Source organism: Mycothermus thermophilus (assembly GCF_041956435.1).
Source record: "Mycothermus thermophilus strain CBS 625.91 unplaced genomic scaffold VTJ04scaffold_7, whole genome shotgun sequence".
Taxonomy (NCBI): Eukaryota; Fungi; Ascomycota; class Sordariomycetes; order Sordariales; family Chaetomiaceae; genus Mycothermus; species Mycothermus thermophilus.
In genome coordinates this window covers 834,331-850,986 of record NW_027191433.1, presented here as the reverse complement: position 1 = coordinate 850,986, position 16,656 = coordinate 834,331, and the positions used below count along the sequence as shown (strand labels likewise).

At 55.3% G+C, this 16,656-nt stretch overlaps 10 protein-coding genes across 10 annotated transcripts; 4 read left to right on the top strand and 6 right to left on the bottom strand.

Moving 5' to 3' along the window:
* Nucleotides 1-1,398: 1,398 nt before the first annotated feature.
* Nucleotides 1,399-3,557, top strand: VTJ04DRAFT_9848 (uncharacterized protein; the record flags this gene model as incomplete). Its single annotated transcript, XM_069368439.1, has 6 exons — nt 1,399-1,434; nt 1,859-2,168; nt 2,327-2,400; nt 2,478-2,769; nt 2,837-3,097; nt 3,169-3,557. 6 exons carry the CDS (start codon nt 1,399-1,401, stop codon nt 3,555-3,557), a joined length of 1,362 nt encoding a protein of 453 aa, XP_069214583.1.
* A 7-nt stretch (nt 3,558-3,564) lies between these two features.
* Nucleotides 3,565-4,042, bottom strand: VTJ04DRAFT_9847 (uncharacterized protein; the record flags this gene model as incomplete). The annotated part of the gene is made up of 2 exons (XM_069368438.1): nt 3,565-3,791; nt 3,850-4,042. The coding sequence occupies 2 exons, from the start codon at nt 4,040-4,042 to the stop codon at nt 3,565-3,567; spliced, it is 420 nt and encodes a 139-aa protein (XP_069214582.1).
* Nucleotides 4,043-4,118: 76 nt separating this feature from the next.
* Nucleotides 4,119-4,433, bottom strand: VTJ04DRAFT_9846 (uncharacterized protein; the record flags this gene model as incomplete). The annotated part of the gene is made up of 1 exon (XM_069368437.1): nt 4,119-4,433. One exon carries the CDS (start codon nt 4,431-4,433, stop codon nt 4,119-4,121), a length of 315 nt encoding a protein of 104 aa, XP_069214581.1.
* A 504-nt stretch (nt 4,434-4,937) lies between these two features.
* VTJ04DRAFT_9845 (uncharacterized protein) lies at nt 4,938-5,302 on the top strand (the record flags this gene model as incomplete). The annotated part of the gene is made up of 2 exons (XM_069368436.1): nt 4,938-4,963; nt 5,101-5,302. The coding sequence occupies 2 exons, from the start codon at nt 4,938-4,940 to the stop codon at nt 5,300-5,302; spliced, it is 228 nt and encodes a 75-aa protein (XP_069214580.1).
* A 398-nt stretch (nt 5,303-5,700) lies between these two features.
* On the bottom strand, nt 5,701-6,926 carry VTJ04DRAFT_9844 (uncharacterized protein; the record flags this gene model as incomplete). The annotated part of the gene is made up of 2 exons (XM_069368435.1): nt 5,701-6,852; nt 6,921-6,926. 2 exons carry the CDS (start codon nt 6,924-6,926, stop codon nt 5,701-5,703), a joined length of 1,158 nt encoding a protein of 385 aa, XP_069214579.1.
* A 1,179-nt stretch (nt 6,927-8,105) lies between these two features.
* Nucleotides 8,106-9,278, bottom strand: VTJ04DRAFT_9843 (uncharacterized protein; the record flags this gene model as incomplete). The annotated part of the gene is made up of 4 exons (XM_069368434.1): nt 8,106-8,917; nt 8,988-9,105; nt 9,163-9,196; nt 9,268-9,278. 4 exons carry the CDS (start codon nt 9,276-9,278, stop codon nt 8,106-8,108), a joined length of 975 nt encoding a protein of 324 aa, XP_069214578.1.
* A 1,072-nt stretch (nt 9,279-10,350) lies between these two features.
* Nucleotides 10,351-11,386, top strand: VTJ04DRAFT_9842 (uncharacterized protein; the record flags this gene model as incomplete). Its single annotated transcript, XM_069368433.1, has 2 exons — nt 10,351-10,376; nt 10,444-11,386. 2 exons carry the CDS (start codon nt 10,351-10,353, stop codon nt 11,384-11,386), a joined length of 969 nt encoding a protein of 322 aa, XP_069214577.1.
* Nucleotides 11,387-11,663: 277 nt separating this feature from the next.
* Nucleotides 11,664-12,467, bottom strand: VTJ04DRAFT_9841 (uncharacterized protein; the record flags this gene model as incomplete). The annotated part of the gene is made up of 1 exon (XM_069368432.1): nt 11,664-12,467. One exon carries the CDS (start codon nt 12,465-12,467, stop codon nt 11,664-11,666), a length of 804 nt encoding a protein of 267 aa, XP_069214576.1.
* A 996-nt stretch (nt 12,468-13,463) lies between these two features.
* Nucleotides 13,464-14,396, top strand: VTJ04DRAFT_9840 (uncharacterized protein; the record flags this gene model as incomplete). The annotated part of the gene is made up of 1 exon (XM_069368431.1): nt 13,464-14,396. One exon carries the CDS (start codon nt 13,464-13,466, stop codon nt 14,394-14,396), a length of 933 nt encoding a protein of 310 aa, XP_069214575.1.
* Nucleotides 14,397-14,934: 538 nt separating this feature from the next.
* Nucleotides 14,935-15,934, bottom strand: VTJ04DRAFT_9839 (uncharacterized protein; the record flags this gene model as incomplete). The annotated part of the gene is made up of 4 exons (XM_069368429.1): nt 14,935-14,975; nt 15,034-15,079; nt 15,170-15,717; nt 15,865-15,934. The coding sequence occupies 4 exons, from the start codon at nt 15,932-15,934 to the stop codon at nt 14,935-14,937; spliced, it is 705 nt and encodes a 234-aa protein (XP_069214574.1).
* Nucleotides 15,935-16,656: the final 722 nt, after the last annotated feature.

The following is a 16,656-nucleotide window of genomic DNA, read 5'->3' as shown; positions in this document are numbered from 1 at the left end:
GCTCGTTCCGACAGCACAGCCCTGAATGACTTCACCTGAGCGTTTTGGGCCGGATCATTCCCTCCCTTCCAATGGCGGACATACCGGCCCCCCAAGACCAGCAAGCAAGCAAACTAGCTGCTCCGGAGGAAGAAAGGCCGTGGCAATCGGGGCCAGGTCATCGAGCTCTGACTCGCCGTCTCCAAATTGCCGCCTTTGCCCCAATGCGTCGATTGGCAGCTCAGCAAGCAGCGCACAAAGTTTCATGTGCAGGGCAGGTCCTGCATGACGCCTGCTTCACTAGCCCGAGGGTGGGAGGACGCTCCAGGGAGGCTAGACCAGGGAGCTCAGGGGGCCAGCCACCTAACAAAGGGAGGAGGAGTTAATAGTCCTTTGATGGCGATAGGTGTTAGGTGGCCAGCTGGCGGATGCACACAAAGCTGCGCATGAGTTGAGACTCGAGCTAATGTCTTCGAGGTACAGTATGTGCAGACATTGCTGGGTACCTAGGTACAGTGCTTTCAGTAACAGGTAGCCTGGCCACCTCAGATAAGTAGCGCCTCGTCTCAGGTCGTCGTCTGAGGCAGTTGCGCAAAAGTTTCTATTTGGGAAATTGGCACCTCATCAGCTGCCCTCGTCAGGTCCATCGCCCCAGCCAGGCAGCGAGCGGCAGCGGCAACAGCGGAGCAGGACGCGCCCGCTTAGGTTGGCTGCCACCTCAACCCCGCTCTTGGGTCCCTCCCCCGCCGCATTGAACCCGCAACCCGCGAAACCCGCAACCCGCAGCCCGCAGCCCGCAGCAGCCTGTCCACCACCAGGGCACTGACTGCAAAATCCAGAAACCACATCTGGATCTGCCCAAATCCATGAAAGGCGGCCTGGGCGCTGGACTGGCAGAATTGTAGCCCAAGAGACAACGATAATTTTCATATCTCCACGTGCCTCCTCGACGTAGGTCTCTGCCTGCCTTGCCCCAACCCTCTCACCCCATCATTCCAGGTTCCCCTTTCCATCCTCTCCTCTGCTTCTGCTTCTGGCTCTGGCGCCCAGTACTCGGTCCAACGTCATCCATCCACGCGCGACATCCTGTAATTATCCTTTGAGCTAAACCTGAACCTGGCCCTGGACTTGGAACCCCAACCTAACTGACACGCTCCCTCAGCTCCCGCTTGGCGGCCGCCTCCAACAAGACACCAAGAAAAATTCGACCATCCCTTTGACTCTCAAGGCTCCGCATTTTCGCTGCCTACCCGCTACCCGCCTTGTGGAGGATCACGCCGCGCTGCCTTGTCCTGCCTTGTCTGCCCGTCCGCTCGGCTCCGACCTCCCCCTCCAAACAAAATCAACCACCACCCCTCCATCCCCACCCACTGGTAGCCGCGTAGCTGCCGAATTGCATTTCGACCATAACATTTCACCATGGGCCAGACACTCTCTGAGCCCGTTGTCGAGAAGGTAAGATGGTGCTTCAGTCGCAACTGTTTCCATTCCAGCGAAGAGATTGTCTTGTTTCCGGCTCTGCCGAGGGGACCCGCCCCCCGCGACGACGACGACGACGACGACGACGACGACGACGACCATCACGATGACGACTCCGACCTGCTTGCTGCTCGCGCGCTATCACAAACACGCACAGGGGTTGCGAATATGGCGCAACGCTCATATGAAGCCGGTTTATACTTGGCGCAACGCGGTGTCGCTTGTTCGTTGTTTTGGTCATCGTCGTTGTTGTTGTCATCGTCGTCGTCCGCGGCGGCAGGTCCAGCAGTCCCTCAACGAGGCTCAGACAAAATTCTCCTCAACCCCCACCTTGACGCCCTCCCGTATCCTCTTTCCATGGCCGACCAGCTGCTAACACAACCGGCGCTTCCACTCCTAGACATCAGCGCATGGCGGGGATGAGCGGCTCATCTACGGCCTGTCGGCCATGCAAGGCTGGCGCATAAGCATGGAAGATGCCCACACCGCAGTGCTGAATCTGCTCGAAGACAACCCCAAGGCTGCCAAGGAGCACCCTAGCAAGCTCTCCTTCTTCGGCGTCTTCGATGGCCACGGCGGCAGCAACGTCGCCGTATACGCCGGCCAAAACATCCACCGTATCGTCGCGAAGCAGGATGCGTTCAAGGCGGGCAACTACGAGCAGGCTCTGAAGGACGGTTTCCTGGCCACCGACCGAGCCATCCTGAGCGGTATGAGAGAATGCCCCTGGTGGTCCTGGGGACAAAGGGTGTCGTGGTGCATGGGCTAGCGCTTCCGTCGCTGCCTGCACCCGCCCCCTCATCCACATTGTTGTTTTGTTGAAAAGCACCTCGGGACAAAATATGCTGATTGGTACCCGCCTGGGCAGACCCAAAGTACGAAGAGGAAGTTTCGGGGTGCACTGCCTGTGTCGGCCTCATCTCCGATGACAAGATCTACATTGTGGGTGTCCACCGTCCTTCCTGCCGCGTCCTTCCACACTCCGTCGCCTCCCTGCTAACCACCCCATCCACCATCAGGCCAACGCCGGTGATTCCAGGAGCGTTTTGGGTGTGAAAGGAAGAGCTAAGCCCTTGTCCTTCGACCACAAGCCGCAGAATGAGGGGGAGAAGGCTCGCATCACTGCCGCAGGTGGTTTTGTCGACTTCGGCCGTGTCAACGGAAACCTTGCCCTCTCCCGAGCCATCGGTGACTTTGAGTTCAAGAAGAGCGCCGACCTGGGCCCAGAGCAACAGATCGTCACCGCCTATCCCGACGTGGTTGTCCACGAGATGACCGACGACGACGAGTTCCTCGTCATTGCTTGCGACGGTAAGCTGGTTATTCCCGACCCTGTGCGTGCCCAACCACACCTTGGCTGATATTCACGTCTCGATAGGCATTTGGGACTGCCAATCGTCACAGGCCGTCATCGAGTTTGTCAGGCGCGGTATTGCCGCGAGGCAAGAGCTGGATAAGATCTGCGAGAACATGATGGACAACTGTCTGGCTTCCAACTCGGAAACTGGAGGCGTCGGTTGCGATAACATGACCATGATCATTGTGGGCTTCCTCAAGGGCCGAACCAAGGAAGAGTGGTACGATGAGATCGCCAGGCGGGTTGCTGCTGGCGACGGCCCTTGCGCGCCTCCCGAGTATGGTAAGGATGTCCGAGTCCATCCCTAAGACTTGTCCTGCAACAGGAGACTAACGCCCCTTTCCCAATGACAGCCGAGTTCCGCGGCCCCGGCGTGCATCATAACTTCGACGATAGCGACAGCGGCTATGATCACGACGACCAACGTAAGGTCAAAACCTTCGGCATCGGAGGATACAGGGGTCGCATCATCTTCCTCGGCGACGGCACCGAAGTGCTGACCGATTCGGACGACACAGAGATGTTTGACAACTCGGAGGAGGACAAGGACCTTGCCAGCCAGGTGTCCAAGGCATCGTCGGAAGCTACGTCCCAGCAGGAGAGCGAGGCTGAGAAGTCTGCTGCCGAGAAGTCGACGACCGAGAAGACATCAGAGACGGCGCCGACGTCTTCGGACACAAAGCCGGCCGATAGCAAGGCGGAGGGGAAGAGTACTACGGAAGGCGCCAAGAAAGATGCGTGATGGTAACTTAGGTACTGACTTGGACGATGTGAATGAATGACCACAATGCATTCTCAGGGTGCCGGCATGGTTTTGGGTGTGTGAACTGGATGGATGGAATGGGGAATGGGGGTGGTTTGGAAGGGTGGTTCAAAGGGGGGTGGGGGTGGTAAACACGGATGAATGGATGGATGGATGAATGGATGGATGCGGGAGTTCGTTGTCCTGAGACATGAAGATGCTCCTTATTTTTGTCTTTTTTGTCCTCTTTTTTGTTATTTCCCTTTTTTTTGTTTTTCTCCTCCTCTTATACCAGCCTTCCTGTCGTGGAAACCAGCATGATGACCATCCTCTCCCTCTTCTTCTCTCGACTTCTTTTCTCTCCACGCCGTACCGACCGACACCACCATGATTCTCTCCCTTCCTGGCCCTACTAGCCATTTCTTTTTGTTGGACTTGGTGTGTGCGCTGCTTGGGTGGATGGATAAACAGAGAGGGAGATTCATGGATGGATGGATGGATCGGTACCTGACCTACCTGACCTACCCACCTCTGTCAGGTAGGTACAGTACCTAGGCTGCATCAATGTGTTTGGAGGACAGGATGGTATTGATTTGTGTGCCAGAGCGAGAGCGAGAGAACAAGTCTGCTGTCTGCTGAGAGGATGGGGATAAGGGAGAGGGGGATGGGTGGAGGATTGACGTCAGAGTTCAGGTACATTGCCTGTCCGTGTATGTGTAGCAAGCCTGTAAGGAACGCAAGGAAGGCAAGGTAGTAGATATAAACATTGGGGAAGTGGGGTGAAGCAGAAGAACAAAGGACTCTCTGAGTGTTACGGGGAGGCTGATAAGTACGTGGGGTGATATGAGCAAATGGGTAGTGTGACATGCAGACCATGCTACGGAGGACCTGCTATAGTATTTGGATGAACACACGATGTGCATTACAAAGTTTCTCTCACCTGCCTGCTCGCTGTTCCTGGAAGAGGTAGGTCTGTCTGTGTGTATGTCTGTGTTTCCATCTGTCTTGGCTCCCTATGATGATGGCTCAAAAGTTCACACAGGTTCGTGATACATAAGGGTATAGGTACTTAGCAAGTAGATCCCTGCAGAGATGGTTATCTACCAAGCGTCGAGACAGGATTTACAGACATACTACGTACTAACAAAGATCCATAACTCTCGCACACCTGTTATTGGGCTTCGGGAATGTGCTGTTTCGACAAACACACATGTTTACTCCATAGATGTTACAGATGTGGGTTTTGGCAAGCAATTGTCAACAAACCAGCGCAACCAGGCCGTACAAGTACCGGGAAATGGAAGTTCACCTGGCCATAACAATGATCAACAGAACAGCTTCTCAAACATGATGGAGTGATCAACAGAACCTAGTCATTGCATGAATGGCAGTCTGTTGGGGATCATGTTTGTTCATCCGATCAAACATGTCCCTCACCCACAACCAAGCCCAAACATCAGAGCCAAACAACCATCCACTAGCTTGTTGAATAAATGACATAACTAAAGTTTGGTACTCATAAACTTGGAAAGAAAAATCAAAGCATCAAAAACAAAACCAAAACAAAACAATCACCAGCCTCCCACCTGCCTGCCCAACTGGCAGGGGACAAAAACGAACCCGCCCAATCCGTCCGTTCATCCGTGATTGCATCCGTCCATCCGTCCACCCATCATCCGCAATGGCGCCAGTCCGAACACCATCCATCCCATGGATCCCGCGCAGATCTCCATCCCATCAAGTAACCTTAGTCTCCCGAAAGCAGAAAATAGCCATTTGTTAAACCAGACAGTTAAATCAGATAGATAGCAACATAAACTTGGACAAGAAGAGAGAAGCTCCCAGGTTGAAAATGGAAGCTGACAAGACAACATAAAATTGTCAAAGACACAGAGAATTGGAGGAATTCGAGTGCATGTCGCATCATGTCGTGGAATGGAAAAGAAAAAAAAATCAAGGAGAAAGACGCTGAAGAGGAAGACGAGACAGAACTATTGTCCCAGGCGCCGATGGCAGGGGCATGAGAATGGAGGAATGGGAGAGAAAGAGAAATTACCAAGAGAAGAGGATCAGACGTGCAGAAAGGCGAGCATCGCAACGAAGACGGCCGGTGGTGATGAAAGAGAGGGCGCGTTTGGCCCCTTCAAACATCAATCTCCATCCTCGCCGCAATGTCCTCGCTCACCCCCCGCACGGGGCTCGAGCTTCTCCTCCTCTTCCCCTTGGCCTTCTCACTAAGCTCCTCTTCTTCTTCCTCCTCCTCCTCTTCCATCTCCTCATCTTCTTCATAGTCGTCCTCCTCGATATCATCGTCATCCACCACATACGGACACGTCACCACGCCCCCGTCGGCATCCCGGTTCCATATCAACCCGTCGTCCATCTCATCGTCATCGCTGGCCGTCAGGCGTTCGGCGAACTGATCGCCCAACCAGTACCTCGCGCGCTTCTTGGCACCGCCAAAGGCGTCCTCGCCGTCATCCGCGGCGTCATCAATCGACGCGAAGGCCGAGAAGCTGGACCTCCCCCTGCGCGACAGGGCCGCATGCGCCACAGGCATGCGCGGGCTCTGGCTCATGACAGGTACGCCGCGGACATAGAGGTAGCAGACACGTTTGAGGGCCTTGTTGAAGAAGAAGTAGTGCAGCGCCCAGATGGCGCCTTCTTCCTCGTCGAAGGGGTCGTCCTCTGGTTGGTAGGAAAACACGGTGCAATCCTTCAAGCGCATCTCCTTATCAATGGCCGCCCACATGTGCGGCCCCCACGCGGGCGCAGGCGAGACGGCAGTGTCGAAGTCAGACGGCTGTTTCTTGTAGTTCGACGGAGAGCACCCCGTTGGCCCCAGGGGCATCGCGGCATCGAGCAACGTTGAGCTGGGCCGGACACTGCTCAGAGTGCTATCGATGTGCGTCATTACCCTCTTGAGGACGCGCTCGCGGCGGAAATCTGCCGGTCGCAGGGTCTGTGAGAAATCATAGTCGGGGTGGGAGGCGTTGAGAGTCGCGATCAGGTAGGCGAAGGTACGGCGGTTGGAGACCTCCTCGAGGGAGCCGAATGGAGAGGAGCGGCTCAGCTCGGCGGCCATCGAGTCGCGCTGAGGCGGAGAGAGGGAGGCGCCGAACTTGACAAGCGCGGCATGTTGGGACTCGAGGGATTGTTGGATGTTCTTGTAGAGTTTCTTGTCGGAGCCGGCGGCTTTGGTCGTGTAAAGGTCACAACTGCCAGTGACATGGCAATCCGGCGTGTCGAAATTGAGGGCGCTCGTCACGAGGTCGAACGCTGGAAGTGAGAGGTACTAGTAAGGCGCAAGGATGTAAGTCCGCGCAACGAAATGCGATGCTTTAAAAAGGGCTATATTCGTACCTTCATGTTGGACCTGAGGACTGATAAGAGCAGTTGGGAAGTAAGGTTTAGAATGCGGCGCGTGTCGGCGCAACTACCTAAGGGCAATTGTCCTTTGGGCGCTGGGACTATTGCGTCAGGGACGCAAATCGAAGGCGCCGAGACGATTGGTAATGTGCAGGCCTTGTAAGGCTGAAATGTTGCAGGACGTCACACGTCAAGCGACGGTTTGCGATCTCGCGACCGGAGGAGGAGGCGGTTGTTGGTGAAGGGGGAATCGGGACAACGAAGTGGGAGAGAGTTCAGCGGTGTTCGTGTTCATACTGTGTCCCCGGGTTGGTAGCTCATAGGTCTGAGGGCCCAGAAGGAGGTCACGAACAAAGGACGGACCGGGATGACCTGCATGTGAGGTGCCACGGGAGTCCAGTACTTAGACGTGGGGTGACGCTGAGACGTAATCGGGGAACATCGCCTTGGCAGGCCTGCTGTGTTGGCGGAGTCGAGTGCTGGGGAGCCCCACTGAAATGACAGCAAGAGATCCGATTGTGTCGAATCAGGGCAAGAATCGGGACTCCGGCATTGTCCTCTTGAGTCTCACGTTATCGTGGTCTGCGGTGCTGTAATTCGCTGGTGCGGATGCCGTTCGTGTCTGTCTGTCCAGCGAGTCTTGGCTGGAACAAGTCGTAACGTTATCCCGGTTCCGGGGAAGACGATCGGCTGTGTCTAGTGTGCTGTTGGGTGGCGACCGAGATCCGCCTCAACATTCCCGGGCCGTGAACGAATGAGAGGGCATTCAGACACCACGAGGATGGCGTACCTGTTGCTGCTGGAAGTGTGTCCACCTTTGCAACCGAACCTTGTATGCCTAGCATCGGAGGCTTTGTGGTCGATTCAAAAGGTTCTGCCAGACCACATGGCGAATCCGCGAACTGGAACTGGTGCTGAACAGAACTGAGAGGCGAATCGACACTCCAGACCGGGGCGGAAGAGGGCATGTTGTTTATGGATGTGCATCTTGGAGTGTTGGCTTTCTAAACGCTCGTCTGACCGTGAGGATTGCTATGCGGTCGTCAGAGACTTCATGATGGTGTTACAGCGCCAACGTGCCTTGGCTCAGCACAGGCAGGAATTATCTACAATGCCCATGTCCTAATTCTGTGAATTCTGTGAAAGGGAGTTTGCTCCCTCCTGATGGGTAACTGTAGTCTAATATCCATCCCTACGCCTGCCGCAGACCGCGCGGCCATGTTGACCATGCCGAGAATCCGACCGACTCCGTGTATGTTGCCCGTATGCCCGTAACGCCTCGTTCGAACCTGAAAGGGTGTGTATGCGTATGCCATCGCGCTCGTCCATGTCGCCAACTGTCGCCTTGTCCGCGAAAAAAGAGGGGGTATCGTGCCAAAACATCGCAAGGCTCAAATAAATCCGCTTTCCTTGAGCTTCTGGAGAACCTCTTTCGACTCCTGGATCACGTGTGTTAATAATAACATGGCCGGTTACGTCACCAGGTTGAGCAACATGCATCGCCCCGTCCAAGAGATCATCGCCCGTTTTGAAGACGAAGATGGAGAAGGAGAGGAATACAGCATAGCCGTTTTTCTCTACATGATCTTTGTGACCTCGTCCTCGACCTGAGGGGAAAAGACGCTGTGTCAGCGCCAGCCATCCATTGACTCGCCGGTTTATACAGGCCTGTAGAACAGAGGCAGAGTAAGCCGCGGAGAAGGGAAAGGGACCAACCTCCATGTCTTCTAGGGCATCCTGTTGAGAGATGCATCGCAGGACGTTTTTCTTGCTGCTTTCCTGGAGCTCTCCGGCCAGCAGGAGCTCGTCCAGAATGTAATAGGCTTTGGTAAAGGAGAAGATGATGTCGAGCTCGCAGACGTTGCCATAGTATTTGTCCATTTGTTCGACGTATCGGTGAATGATTTCCAGAGTAATCAGCTCGTTATCCTCAGAGTCGCAGCCGGCGATGAAGAACAGCGAAGCGTATCGTCGGTATACGATCTTGGTGTCTGGCAGAAGGGATTAGCATAAGTTAGGCAAGATGGCATGGTCCGAGATGTCTGCTCCGAGGATGCTCACCCTTATATTCAAGGAAGTTGCACATGCGGGTTCTCCTGGCCAGGACGAGCTGCGACACATCCTTGACGATCTTGCCCTTCTCCTTTGGGGACAGAGTCGTGAACCATTTTGCCAGACGCTTCCAAGTTGTTAGCTTTGAGGAGGGTGATGATGACACGAAGAAGGGGGCACGAACCACTTTGCCCTGCCGGGAGAGCAGAATCAGATACCTGTCAAGTAGGTGGTGGTCGAGGTTAGCCGGGGAGTGTCGGCAGACTGCCAAAGCCGAGGCGCAACGTACTTGATGGCCATGGTGAAGCTAGGACTGCTTCACTGGTAACGCAGAGAGGTGGCGGGTTGGGTGTAGGTTGTTGTGTGATGTGGTCTGTCTTGGACAATTTCGCGCGGATGGATTTCCTGGGTTGGCCACGACTGGAGTTGCGTTTGCCGAGCAAAGGGGAAGTGAACTCGGAGCTGCAAGGTCGGGTTGATGGGCCCTGGGCCTGTCACCGCACGGGCCACTTGAGCCTCGCTGGACAGCGGATTAGCGGGGCCACAATGAGGGGGAGGGGCAACCGGCAGCTCATTCCAGGTTCTTGCCATCGAGACAGACTGGATGAGGTGGTGCCTGGGTTGCCTTTTGTGTTCTGTAAGGAAGGTACTCCCTCTCGAAGCAAGTGACATCACATTGTGCACAGAAGAACCTCGGTCTCACATGTTCAATGGAGATTGTCCATCTACTGGGTAATAGACCTGGATGCAGTGATCTGAATTGGAGATTCCTTTTCTGTCCAACATCCACAGGCGGCTTCAGACCGGGTGGGGGGTGCATCAGCCTGGGAGCAACTTACCGAGTACTAGTGTTCACGCGCTCTTCGACTCAAAAGTTTTCTCAGTGTGGTCAGCAGCCGAATGTATCCGATGAGAAGGTCTGAGAGCAATAATCACCTATACACGTCCGGCATCTGATGTTCTGGGATCCAACGTGCTGAACCAAACCGGTCCTTGGCCCGAGCTTAATCCCGACATACCCAGAAACAACACATCGGGCATGGCCATGACGGTTTCATGAAAGGTATAATCCAGCACCAAGCCTCAGGTACTAGAACCGACCTAGAACCAACACGGAACCAACCCCAGAACCGCCCGCGAGACACGTTCTCTAAAGTTGGCGGCAGGTTCCAACGATATCTCCCCGGCGCGGGGCCTCCTGGTTCATTATTAATAGCAGCCAGGCCGTGCCTCAGAGTCTCGACCCCACAGCCGAATCTCAGATTTCTCTAATCTTTTTTTCTTGCCAAGAAGCAATCCAGGAATCTTTCATCGCGTTGGATTGCATTGTTCTTGTACATACCTACCTTACCATAGATTATAATCAGCAGCCATGACCAAGCTCATACTATCTACTGGGTAAGGCGACCTCACTTATTTGACTCCAGGGAATATCCAACTGCTGACGCGACTCTCTGCTTGTCAGGAATATCATCTCGGGCGGCCCGTCCATCATCCGAAAGCCAGGCGCGTTCCGGTCAAACCTCGAGCTTACAAACTCGTTGCGAAGCAGCTTCCTCGCCGCGAAGGAGGATTACGCCGACTCATTAGCCGACGGCGATGGCTACACGAACGGCACCGGCGTCGCCAACGGGGCGCACCAACTAGACGATGTCGAACTCAAGCAATTGCCCGCATCGGCGTGGACAGCCGTTGAGGGCGATAAGCTGTACGTGCCTGCAATCCACTGGGAGAGCAACGGCCTGCAGGAGGAACCGGCGCGATATGACATCACCGCCAAGATCTTTTTCTTGCCGGGCGTGCCGATATCCCAGAGGGCTGAGCACGTCAAGGAGGCGCTGGAACTTGTCCTTAAGGCCCTCGGCGCGCAAGCGGTCGACCTTCTCATCGTATCCTTCCCTGGTCTATCATTCGAGGGCGACTGCGAATGGGAGGCGGACAAGCGCAACGCGGCGCAGGGCAGCGACGATGATGAGCTGGCGACATGGCCCGCCGTCGAGGAGCTCTACCGGGCAGGCCTCGCTAAAAAGCTGGGATTGGCAGAGTACGGCAGCGAGAAGCTTTCCAAGTTCCTCCAGCACGTTCAGGTCCGCCCGGCGGTGAACCAGATCAACCTCAAGAACTGCTGCAATGTCCCGCCGCCACTGTCCAAGCTGGCCAAGGAGCAAGGCATTGAGCTGCTCGTACATAGCGACTGCACCGATATTCTCCCGAAAGGGACACTGAGGGAGCTGTTGGGCCATGGTCTCGGTGGTGCCGGGCTTCTGGCGGACCCAGAGACCGGTGCCCCTGGTTTAGAAGGGGATCTCACGCCTCAGTGGGTAATCAAGTATACAGCTGTTGTCCGGGATCGGGGGGTCATTGAAAACAAGGGATATTTTGCAGGCGCGGTGTTGGAGGATCAATAGCTTTGTTTGATTTGGCTTGGTTGTGCATGATTTTGAGGGGGGTAGACCATCCAGGCGTTCAGGTTGCAGCGGCCCTCTGATATTTTATCGGGCGGTTCAGTTTTGGATATGAAGGAGGCAAGCATGGTATAGCGTATCTGAAGCCCAAAAGCGTCGAGCATCGCGTCCAGTTTGGTTTGGATATTATAGCACAGCAACAAGCGTCTAACCAGGCGTGGTGTCACAATTAGACACCGGGTATCTATTTTTTGGTTTATGTAACTCATCTGGCCACATCTTATCCTAGCATGCTCCTCTTCCGCCCACGCATCCTAACGTCCTCGAGCTTCGCCAACACCGAAGGCGCCTTCTTGAAGGTAGTCTTGTACTCGTCGAGAATGACCCCAAACAACTTCTCAGCGCGGGGATGTGTACTCGCGAACGCCCGCTCCAGAACGTAGAGATCGACGGCCCGGTCCTCGTCCGACATGCTCTGCGTCGCCAGACCAAAGTCAATCAGCACCACGTCCCCCTCCAACACCGTCGCCTTCCCCTTCCCTTCCGCTGGCCGATCCACGCTGGTTTCGCCAGCATCCCTCCTCGGCCGAAGCATCATGTTGCTCGTGGTCAAATCCCCATGCACAACGCCCGTCCTATGTAGTGCCCCAACCGCCCGCCCGATCCTCCTCATCAAATCCACCAGCTCCCCCTCCTCCCCTTCCGTCTCCCCCTCCGCATCACCAAGAAAGGTGTTTATCCCAACGCGAACGGGAATCCCCTCGATCCACTCCATCATCATCCACCCGGCGGCAGCATCCATGGCGTAGACGGCCGGGACAGGCACGCCCTCGCGCCAGCAGCGGTCGAGGACCTTGGCTTCGGCGGCGATGCGGGCGCGGGTGAGGCGGGCGTCGAGGGCGGGGTGGCGATAGGGTTTTGGCGGGCGGTATTTGAGGGCGCATGCGCGGGTTGGAAAGAGGTGGGTGGTTTTGTAGAGACGGCCTTCGGCGCCTTGGGTGATGAGTTCTGGCGGATGGGAGGAGGGGTGGGTGAGGACTGTCGGGAGGGGGAATTGTTGGGAAGAGGTGTCTTCTGTGGTCATTGTGGCGGCTGAATTGTGGGAGAGTTTGGCAGTCGAATGGAGGTGGAGGGGATGGGTGGTGAAGCTTGTTGCTGTCAAGTTTTGGGATTTCGAGATGGTTGAAGCTGGTTTGCTTGTGATCAATGGAAGCTGTTGATGGCGGGGCAGATTCACCCCACCTTCCATGGGCAGAGCAAGAAAACGGGAAAAGCATTACGGTCATTACGCACATGGCAGCGCCAACTGGCGTCACATTACGGTGTCCGTCACTTTGCCCCTCTCTCCAGGTCTTTGGCAGTGCTCATGGTGGGATTCTCAACGGCTTCCGATTCCTCCTCCCACCGTCAAAGCTGCAAGATATGGACACCAAGACTGCGAAACTCGGAAAGAAGAGAACCCCACGTCTCACCAGTTCTCCGACTTCTCTGCGTCTCAACCATTTGACAGGTTTCTGCACAAGAGACAGATAGATTCCTGTGGCTGACGGCTCGCCTTCGTCTCTTTCATCCATGGACAGTCTCGGTTGGTCGCATCACGAGATGCTAATGCACGACAGCAGGATTGGTGGTTGGCTATTTGATCTGGCCACGCACCAACGTCATCAGGTCGCCGTGACCCCCCTGTCCACTCATGACGCCGCCGAGCGGTGAATTGCCGTCACAGGCACAAACCTGCCGCTCTGGAAGATGCCGGTCACGGCGCTTGTTCAGCGGGGTTTTCCCACAGGTTGCATTTCTCAACAGAAAGCAAGAGAAGAAGAGGAGGGTGGGTGTGTGGGTGGTGGGGGATCCCGCTGGTTCCGTTGCTTCATTCTTGCTTTGTGATTTCTAGTACCTGCCCTTGCAGATGATACACAGACAGACGCAAACTTGGAAAAACACACTCACCACCAGGGTTGCTGCTGTTTGTGATCGGCAAACTTCCAGAACCCGTATTACTCCTCTCCTTCTGTCCCCTCCTGCTTGGCCGGTTGTGATATGTCTCGCTTCAGCACCTCCCAACCCCTCTGCCTCCACCATGACTGACACGTCATCATCCCCTGGCCCACGACCGTACCAGCAGCACCACTACCACCAGCAACAGCACCAGCAACAGCAGCAACAGTGGATCCTCGCCCTATCATTCACCGCTCTGCTCCTCTCGTTGGGCATCCTCACAGCGCTTCTGGTCCCGGTTGTTAGCCGCTACGTCAAGGCGTACCTAGATGCGCCGAGCGAGGTAGCGGCTTTCCTCGACGCCGTTGACAGCTCCGTCGCCGAAAATGAGTCCTACGACTGCGACGTCGCCCGCCTTCGCCGTCTCGAGGATCGCCTGCGCCTCGACAGATTGCTGCGCGAGATCCAGCGCGCCGGAGATGCGCTGAGGGAGGAGCTCAACGCCCTGGTCGTCGCCGCCCCTCCTCCCTCCAGTCCCAGGAGCAACGGCGCTGGTGGTGGTCTTGGTGGTGGCGAGCCCCGCTTGCAAAATTGGGCGCGCTTCTGGTGGGCAAGTCACCGCGAGAGGCTGCAGGAGAAGGTCCGCAGGATGGATATGCTGCGCATGCGGTTCCTGGTCGCGCACATGAGCATCATCGCTGCCGGCGGCGCTGCTGTTCCTGCTGCTTCTGCTGCTACTATTACTGCGGGCGAAACTGCCAGCAGGGGGGATCGGAACTCGTTGCCGCTCCGAGACCCGGAAAAGTACCCGCTGACCAGCGGGCTTCCCCTGACGCCTCTTCATAACGCCGCCGCCGGCGGACCGGCCCTGCCGAAAGGTCTGGCCGACGGCATCCGGTCAAAACCGCCGCTGAGGAAGCTGACGGTAAACACCGGCGCCGGTCCGGCTTTCCCGGGCGAGATCGATGGGAACCAGCGCAAGGGCTGGGCCGGGGTAGTGATGGAACTCCAGAAGAGTCCGATATTAAGAGAACGGCATGCAAGCATTGAGATGGCCATGGCACGACATCGGTGAACACACCTTCTTTGTTGCCTTGGAGGTCGGATCGCTTCACCGGTCAGCCCGAGAACCGGCGACGACACATGACCTGTTGTTGAAAAATAACGACCAAACGACGCTTACGAAGCCCTCGACATGTTGATGAGTGATGAGTTGACCATGATCACGATGAGTTCATGACAATCATTTTCCTGTTTTTGTTACCATCATTTGGAAGCGGAGCAGAGGAGTTGGGATGGAATGGAGTTCAGGCGATGGACAGGCTTTTGTCACTCCCCATGAGATACCCCTTTATTCACTTCACGAACGCATAGGTTTGTCTTGTTTATCCACCGTTACATACGCTTTGCATTTCTGGTACATTTTGGTGTTTCCGTTAGGTCTCAATAAGTGTAATGATGCATGGTTGGTCGCATGACCCTCTGCTTGAAGAGAATAGATTTTCCTCTTCCAACCATCTCCCAAGTTACCATGACACTGCATGTATAGTATTTACGTCCCCAGCGCCATGCCCTCCATCCATGAGAATACTAGATGGTTTCTTTGATGGCCATTAATGTGTCGCATCCGGTCCCAGTGCGTTCCTCTCGCCAACTGGTCAAAACGTTAGTTTCCATGTTTTCTCCCAAGCATCAGGGGTGGTTCAACTCACCATCCAAAGCCACCAAAAACCGACTCACACAATTATAACAAGCAATCTGCCCTCTGTATCAGCATCTCCCATCATCCCCATCACGCTGTCATCACCTCAAGAATCTTGAAAAAAAAAAAAAAAAAAAAAACTACACCGTGGCCGTAATCTCCACCACCTCCCTCTCACTAAACAACCCCTTCAGCCGCTCAAACGTCTCATCCCTGACCCTGACGTTCCTCGTCATCTCATCCGTATAACAAGCCACCACCCACTGCTTCTCTGTCAACCCCTCCGGAACTTCTTCTTCTTCTCCCAACACAAACTCCCGCTCCTCCTTGACCACCTCCATCCCCCGCTCCGACACCCCACCCTTCACCGCCAGCGGCGCATGGTGCATCCACTCGTACCACGCCCGGTTCACCACCGCCACGCGCGAGATGGCAATCTCGCGCAGGTCGTCCGGGATGGTGGTTTGCGTGCGCACGGCGCCCAGGAACGAGTTCCACCCGTCGGCCACGGGCGGCGAGTGCAGAAGGGTGAGGTCGAGGGGCTGCAAGGGACGCGGGGCGCGGCGGGCGCGGATGCGCTCCACGATGGCGGCCTCGCCCGGGGTGCTGGTCGGCGGAGGGTCGGGGACGTAGGGGAGGCGCATTTTCGTGGGTGTGGTGGTGGAGAGGAGGCGGCGCGCTGGTGTTGACACTGCTTGGGCATGTGAGTTGAACTGCAGGGTGTAGTACCTGATGTGTGAGGTAGGGGGGTTGGTAAGGGAGGCCGATTAACGCAGTAGTGGCGCCGGACTCGAACCAGGCGTGAGGTTGCGAAAGAAAGATTACTTCTTATGTGACTTACAAAAGCCGAATATCGAGTTTGATGATGCTGATGTCACTAGAAGGCGTGTTCGACGGAGGACAGAGCTCATCTGTCAGAGATCGTGATGTCACAAGAGCTCATTCCTTTTCTTCTACCACTTCAACTGAAGAAGTCCGGCCAGGTCCGGGAACTGACGGTTGACAGAGAAACTCCACTCGATACTGCCGGTGCCGAGCGTCGGAGCGGAAGTGGAGTTGGAGACGGGAACGGGACTCGGCAACAAAGTGCCGGGTCACGGAGCTACAATATTCCCTCGAGTTATGATGACCATGGCGTCCAACAACAACTTGGAAGACAGACTCTCATTCAAAACACACGTTTTGGCATTCACGACCCCTTTCTTGGGTATGCCACCTTAACTATCAAAAACCCTGAACAACCACCGCAGATAAACCAACCATCTGTGGTTTGGGTATATGCAATATCCCCTCTTGCTCTTTAGTGGTAAATCCCATGTCAGACCAAAATATTTCTTTGAAACCGAAACCCGCTTGATGCCCTCGCTCTCCTTTGCTTCCACGCAAGATATAACCCAAGAATAAAACCCTCTAAAAGACCCAATACATACTCGCTTGTTTTTAGGAGCCCAAAAATCACAACGCCTTGCCCTGGCCACCAAATTAAAACAAGAATAATCGAGAAGGGAATAAACAAATGTTAAAGAGGAAGTTGAAAACAGAAGGATGGAAGGAAGGGGCAAGAAAGAAAAGGAAAAGATACTAAAACATGCTCAAAGGTCCCAACAATAAACCAAAGAAAAATGTGATTTCC